The sequence below is a fragment of the Camelina sativa genome, chromosome 11 (genome assembly GCF_000633955.1).
Source record: "Camelina sativa cultivar DH55 chromosome 11, Cs, whole genome shotgun sequence".
Taxonomy (NCBI): domain Eukaryota; kingdom Viridiplantae; phylum Streptophyta; class Magnoliopsida; order Brassicales; family Brassicaceae; genus Camelina; species Camelina sativa.
The window spans coordinates 4763363-4770243 of record NC_025695.1 but is presented as its reverse complement, the minus strand read 5'-3'; the positions used below and the strand labels follow the sequence as shown (position 1 = coordinate 4770243).

At 36.3% G+C, this 6881-nt stretch overlaps 2 protein-coding genes across 3 annotated transcripts; both read right to left on the bottom strand.

Annotated features, from left to right (window-relative positions):
* LOC104721661 (peroxidase 46) lies at window positions 825-2614 on the bottom strand. Its single transcript, XM_010439696.2, has 4 exons — window positions 2210-2614; window positions 1949-2128; window positions 1570-1735; window positions 825-1415 (listed from the first exon to the last, which is right to left on the bottom strand). Exons 1-4 carry the CDS (start codon window positions 2432-2434, stop codon window positions 1003-1005), a joined length of 984 nt encoding a protein of 327 aa, XP_010437998.1. The 5' UTR covers window positions 2435-2614; the 3' UTR covers window positions 825-1002.
* LOC104721660 (lariat debranching enzyme) lies at window positions 2764-5504 on the bottom strand. 2 transcript variants are annotated; one of them, XM_010439695.2, is made up of 11 exons: window positions 5428-5504; window positions 5219-5279; window positions 4958-5093; window positions 4697-4854; window positions 4472-4593; window positions 4129-4322; window positions 3858-4040; window positions 3656-3774; window positions 3420-3556; window positions 3187-3306; window positions 2764-3096 (listed from the first exon to the last, which is right to left on the bottom strand). In XM_010439695.2, exons 3-11 carry the CDS (start codon window positions 5078-5080, stop codon window positions 2999-3001), a joined length of 1254 nt encoding a protein of 417 aa, XP_010437997.1. In that variant the 5' UTR covers window positions 5081-5093; window positions 5219-5279; window positions 5428-5504; the 3' UTR covers window positions 2764-2998. The 2 variants fall into 2 exon arrangements, with proteins under 2 accessions (XP_010437997.1, XP_010437996.1); XM_010439694.2 differs by having other exon boundaries at window positions 5219-5504.

Here is a 6881-nt window from a genome sequence, read left to right as displayed (position 1 = left end):
AAGATCATCATCATCAAAGATATATATTGGTTTTTTAGGATTTACTGAAACTAGAATATAGCTAAATTTCATCTTCGTCCATGCTGCTACCATCATCTTTTTGCATATTTTATCAACCAATACAGAATAATTAACCTGCTCAATAGGTGCTTTCATCAAAAGAGCATGCCAACATCTTCTCTTGAAATCCATTGTATTTCATCTCCATTGTTTAAATGATTTCTCCCATAATCAAAATGAATGAAAATGTGGGAAGATTATTATTTATTACTTCCTGCAAATAGAATACAAACTAACATTAGAATAGTTTTTGCTTTCTTTCAGTTGTACCAGTTGTTCCTGTTACAGTCAGTTGTACCTACATTTACAGAAACGAAAAATCTTAATCCAATTAATATCTAGCTTGATTCAATCACTAGCTCGATTCAACCACGTACTCTGACTCTAATAGACTTGAACAAATGAGAATTAACAAGATTAACATACAAAAAAACGAATTTATAACAAATCTAAAAATGTCCTCAAATAAGAACCCATTACAAATCTAACACATCAACACTACCTACACCATAAACAAGTTTCAAATAAGTTAAAATTGAACAAAAACAGTTGAATAGATCAATAAATTACCTAAAACGAGCTTCAATGGTGGAAATTTTTTCTTTTGTGGATCGTACGGATAGTTGGTTTTGAGTGGGGAAATAGATGAATTATGATTGGTTTGTTTTGAGTGGGGAAATAGATGAGATTATATGTCCAGAATCACAATCTCATCTAATTTTTCTTTTGTTTGTTTTGAGTTTTGACCAGCCATGCATGAGGACTTAACCAAAAAATTACCGAAGTTTCATTGGTCCAGACCGATCACTGTTCTCAATTACCGACTAACCTCATTATACATTTAGACCAACATATTCGATTGTTAAAACCAAAACTCAACTAAACCAGACATTGTTACAACCTAATCAAAGACAAATTAATTACTATAAAGCAAAAATCTTTTTAATTAACGGAAGAACAAGTACGTCTAATCTCACCATCTTCACCAACTCTCACACCAACCATACTCAGCTTCACAAACGACTCACTCCACCTCTGAAAAAAGATTTCCTCATCACTCGCCAGTGCCTCCACCATCTTCCTCGTTCGATCATCCTCCATCAGTGCAGAATCAGTTTGAAACAAACCCTTGTGCGTCTCCAGATTCCTATAGTACTGATTATCGAATGTCGAAGATGTCTCTGGATCGTTGCTCACCGTCAATGACGACGATTCTGAGGACGAACATTTGTTCATTAGTGTCTCTGCGTATGACTTGTCGAGAGACGCGTCGATTAGCTCGAAACTCCCTTTTGAGTCTTGTTTAAATCTTCCATTGAATGCGTTGCAATGCGAAGCCCCAATCGTGTGTGCTCCTGAACGTACAGTAATTTAAAAAAAAAAAAAAAAAACAGAGTTAAAACAGAGCTTAACCCATATAATCAGAGTAGAATGAAATAACCAATCCGGTTTAGTCAATTACAAACTCTGTTTTCATCATATAGTCAAGAAACATTGATATATATGTACCAGAGAGAACGACGAGATCTTGAATAGACAATCCTTTAGAAGAGAAGCCATCGATCATTTGGTCGAGACTGAAATCTGTGTCGATTATGTTCGGTCTTACGTTTGCAGCAATAGATACTCTCCCGTCTCTCCTCCCTGTCAGAATCTCAACCACCGGTCCTCCTGCCTGTCCCGCCCAAAAAAATAACATTCAAACCTTAAGAAGGATAACCGGTTTAATGTAAATCTATGTCCGGTTATTTTTCATTCAATTGGTTTTGTTCTTCTTTATGAGAAAAACTGATACAGAATTTGATATGGTTCGGTATGTTTCGGTGCAGTTTGGACAGTTACACCGGACTAGAGCAATATAGGTTGAAGTGGAAGTGAATAATGTTACAGCTTCGACGGCGTCTCTAGCAGCAAGTGCGACGATGTCAGCGCAGGAAACGGTGGCCGGACATATAATCTCCAAGGCTTTCTTAGCTGTGTCTATGACAGAGAACCCTCCAAGGGATGCGTTTCCAGGATCGCTTCTCTCGGTGGTATTCCCTTGTATCAAAACTGACGCATCACAGCCCTTGCATGGCAACAATCAAAGCTCTCAGCCCAAATTTATTTGAATATTCTCTGTATTTCGTAGTGAGCATGTGTTAGTTACCTGGACGAAACAGTCGTGGAAGAGGAGACGGAGGAGTTTACCGGGGATGGTTGGATCAGATAATGTAGCTGATCTAACGGTGTTTCTGACGAGAAGCTCAGCTACAGGACAAGAACTGGCGTAGAAATTAAAAGAGAGGTCGGCGGAGGAAGTGAGAAGACTAGACAGAAACAGAAGAAGATGAAGAAGAAAGGAATAGTTTAGTCTGTAAGAAGAGGATGCCATTTTTTTAATGTCTCTATGTTTGACTCGAAAAGGAAAGTGACAATGATAATAGAAAACGAGAGAGATAGATGTTTGTGTATCGAAGGTTATCGTGATAATAAATAGTATCTGTTCACTGCACAGTTTGCATTTGATGTTTGTGTCAGAGAAAGAAAAATAGTTGAGGTGATGAAGTTAAGTCAACGCAATTGAATGAAGAATCATTGATGGTCGAGTTCAGTTGAATCCAAAATTTCAAGCATAATCCATGGTTTTAAGTGAATCCGACATACTATCCCTATGGTTTTTGTCGGTGAGTGTATTCCCAAGAAAATGCATGCAAAGACAACTTCTGGAAGAAAAAGTGATCCTACTTTCTTGAATAATGGATGAACACATTGGTTTCTGTCTTCGATACAATTTTTTATGATTCACTTTTCTTTAATATCACATGCAAACAAATAAAACCTGATATTCTAATCACAAAATCTCCACTAATGTGGTTGTTTTCCAGGTTGACGATTAAGCAGTCAAAGATTAGGGAAAGAACAAAGATTCTGACCACTGGAATGGAGAGATTCATGTCTAGTCTCTCGTAGGGTCATCCTCTTTTGCTTTCTCCATCTCTTCTATTTCATCAATGTCATCAATTGGGATTTCTTCGCTATCATATGTCGGAGTATCTGCAACACACAACATGACATGTTTGATTCTTGACATTCATACTATTATCGCAACAAAGTCCTCATCAGCAGGGAAAGCCATAATCATACCTGATGGAGCCAGTGAAGCAGGGATAGCGGTTCTTTCCCCTGTTACTGGTGATGAATCAAGGAGATAAGGGAGACCAAGGAGCTCTAACAAAGACAGCGTCTGCGGATTCTGTGGGATCTCTACATAATTCCACAAGAATAATACACTTTTAATCGATTATCCGTATACTTTACATCATAGTAGATCTCATCAATATTTTACATAATGCTCTATACCCAACACATTAACTTACCAGGTATGGGATCAAAGATACGTTGTGATGGGTTATATGCTGGGACTGTCCTTGCAAACTCAAAAGGCTTAAACTGCCTTTCTTCTAACTTCTTCCTCACCCATTCACGGCTCTCTTGTATATCCATTCCAGCAGCGCTGTTGTCTCAAAACAATACGTAAGTAGGAGTAGAAAGATAAATGGAAGAAACATAAACATAACATGTCTTGGTATGTAGCTTTTTTCAGACGGTATACCTGAAGTTTGGGTATCTCTTAGTTAGCGGGAAAATGGAATTGAACTTTCGTGTTATTGCTAGCCACTCTTCATCGTATAGGATCTCAAAAGGTCCAGGCTCTGATTCGATTTTAATAATCTAATGAACATTTTAAGAAATTATAAGATATCCTTTTTGTTTCACAAGAACGAAGCACAAGGTGGACATGAAGGAATTAGAACCTGTAAAAACTTTTTCCCTGGTATGCATTTATCAAGGGCCAGAAACTTTGTCACTGAGCCATCGTTCCCATGTTGAACAGCAGCAGCAAATTTGCAGTGTAAGTGAGCTGAAAACCAATAGCGAGGCTTCAGTTTTTCCAGCAGTAAAGCCGCTGGTTTACTTCCAAGAGTTCTCTCCTCAATCTGTAATAAATTTGGTCAAATTAACTGCAAAGATCTCAAAACCAAAATGAAGAAATAGAATCATTCTCTCAAATTTATCACTTTTAACCTCTTGACGGAAGTATGGTTTTTGCCGCAAAAGTGCTTCAGAGTCTCCATAATCAGTAATTCCAACAGGCCAATCATGTGAGAGAAATATATCAAGCGGCTCTTCAAGTTGCATCAACTTGTGGACATCATACTCACGAACATGATAGACCGATCTGATAGTGCTCTCATTATATGGTGGCCGCTCAAAATGTCCTACTCACAAAAATGACTGATTTCACTTTACCAAACTACAAAGTTCCCTAAACTGGACATTTCCAATAAGATACACAACTCCGAAATCCAGGTTTTGCTATTTCTGAAAACTTGGTACTTAAATCAGAGAGATGAAGAAGTAAAAAAACCTGAACGGTAATGATGCCCATTGTAGATACCGGAAAGGCCTCCAATTCGCAGATTACCGAACTTAACAACTCCAGCATAACCCAAAAAATATACATTAGTGGCAGCCCAACCTCCATAATACCTAGAGCAACAAGCAGCAAACCCCATCAAGAACAGAACACATTTTTTAAGCTTCAGAATCCTAACTCAAGACAAGAATACTTAGAGAATAGTAAAAAACTTACAATTCCCACAAGTAGTTAGAAGCCTCGTGATTGCCACCGATGAAAATAGTGGGAATGGGAGCAACTTCTTGACCGGAATAGTACTTCCAAAAGGACTTCATCTCTCTGTATTTTCTAGGGACGTTAAGGCTATCCATATCTTTCTCGTTTCTAACAGCCTAAGAAGCAAAAGAACGAATCTTTCATAATTAAGAAGAAGAAGAAGAATCTAATGGGATAACAAACATTGTTTTTTCAGGAAGAAAAGTAAAGACTGATTACCTGAAAATCGCCGCAGCAGAGGAGGAGATCGACTTTAGTGTTGTGAATCTGTTCATGATGTTGAATTGTCTTGTACACATTGTCAAGGTCTCCGTGCATACAACCTTCAATTGCAATCTTCATCTTCTCTTTTGTTCTGACCAAAATTAGTTATTTAGAGAGTGATTACATTATTATCATCCACAAGCAAAAAGCACTTTGAAACTAAGAGTCTAAGATCAAACATACAATTTCATGCCCAGTTTCAATTTGAATTCGTACCGTAATAGTTTCACACGGGATGTAGAGATAGTTATTGGGTTTGTTCCTGAATAAAAAGCTGCTGCAAAGGACCAAGAAGCAGACGAGTTGAGTAGGAGGAACAGAGAAGAAGAAATAGAAGCTGGGATTTAGGGTTTGTTCTTTGTTGCGAATCAAAAGTGAGAAGAAGAAGAAGAAGAAGAAGCACAATTTGAATAGATTTAACAAACCACGTCGTTTCGAACAGAAGAAATCAGCGGCGGGTGAGGAAGAGCTATCCACGGCGGTGAAGGAAGGTTACCCGGCGGCCGGGTAGTTACTAAATTGGAAATATAGCTTAAGAACGAGATATTATTCGGATGGGCCTATTTCTTTTATTGGGCTCATGAACCCATTATATATTTTAACCATTTTAACCCACTAAATATTTAGTACTTTTCTTTTTGGGTGGCACAAGTGCAACTGTACGTAGTTTCACTTATTTATTTATTTATTTTTTGTTAAAGATATGGTTTCACTTAACAAACAATAATTATATTTGAATGTCGAATAATTTTGATTTTTGAAATTACGATCTGTATGCTGTATGCTGTGTGACATTCCAGCCATAACGATGAGTTTCATAATTAGTTATTGTTTGTTTGTTTTCCTTGAAAAGTTCAAAGATGTGAAATGAAACTAACGAATGCGAGGAGATCCTAGATTTGATTGTACCTATATTTGTTGGATCTTAAAATAATCGGGAGTCAGGTTCATCGTAGTTTCCTTGTAAAACACTATATAATTGTTTAAGAATTTAGTTCAATAATAAAAATAACGCATGTGAAAGGCATGCATCGCCATCTTTTAGTTTCCACACGATGCGTGCCTTTTCTTGTTCTTTTAATTTGGTCGGACGTACTAATAACGAATTCTATTCCACAACGAGTTCCTTCAACTTTTTTTTTTTTTTTGTTAAAGAGTTCCTTCAACTTTTGTCCTCTCTAATCTAACCTTATTTTTTAAAACAAAATAATTATTATATTTGAGTAACTCAATATTAACTTTTAACAAATCAAAAGTATCTCAAGAATCTACTAGTATAAGATTAAGATAGAGAAACGAGTGGATAATTGGAAGCATGAACACATGGGCAGCAGAAAGCCAAAATTGACTCTCAAGTTTTTGAAAATTTGTTAAATGCAATAACTCGTCTGAATCGAATTGTATCATAACTCTCTTCTTCGTTATTTCTGGTTACCGAATTTATAACTCTTTTAGAAAACAAGAATTGTCGTTTTACGTAAAAGATGAATTGCTGTTTGAAAGATCACTTTACCAACCATATATATAGTATTTAGCAATCCGGTTGGTCATGTTTATATTTAACATCCATGTATAACTTATAATGTATTTTGTACATACTAGAGGATATTTTTTTAAAAAAAACGTTAGAAAACTCATATATAGATTAAATGCAAATAATCCAACGCCTATAGTTTTACACACTAGAGAACCTTCCAAAGAGAATCTGAAAATGCACCTCAAACTCTCGCATTCGAAACCTATGAGCCTAATCTATTATTATACAAAAAGACATATATACCTCTCTAGTATTATATAAAACCAATTGCAAACTCATGGTTTTAACCTCTTTCATAGAAAACAAAAACATTAATATACAAAAAAAAAAAAAAAAATGGAA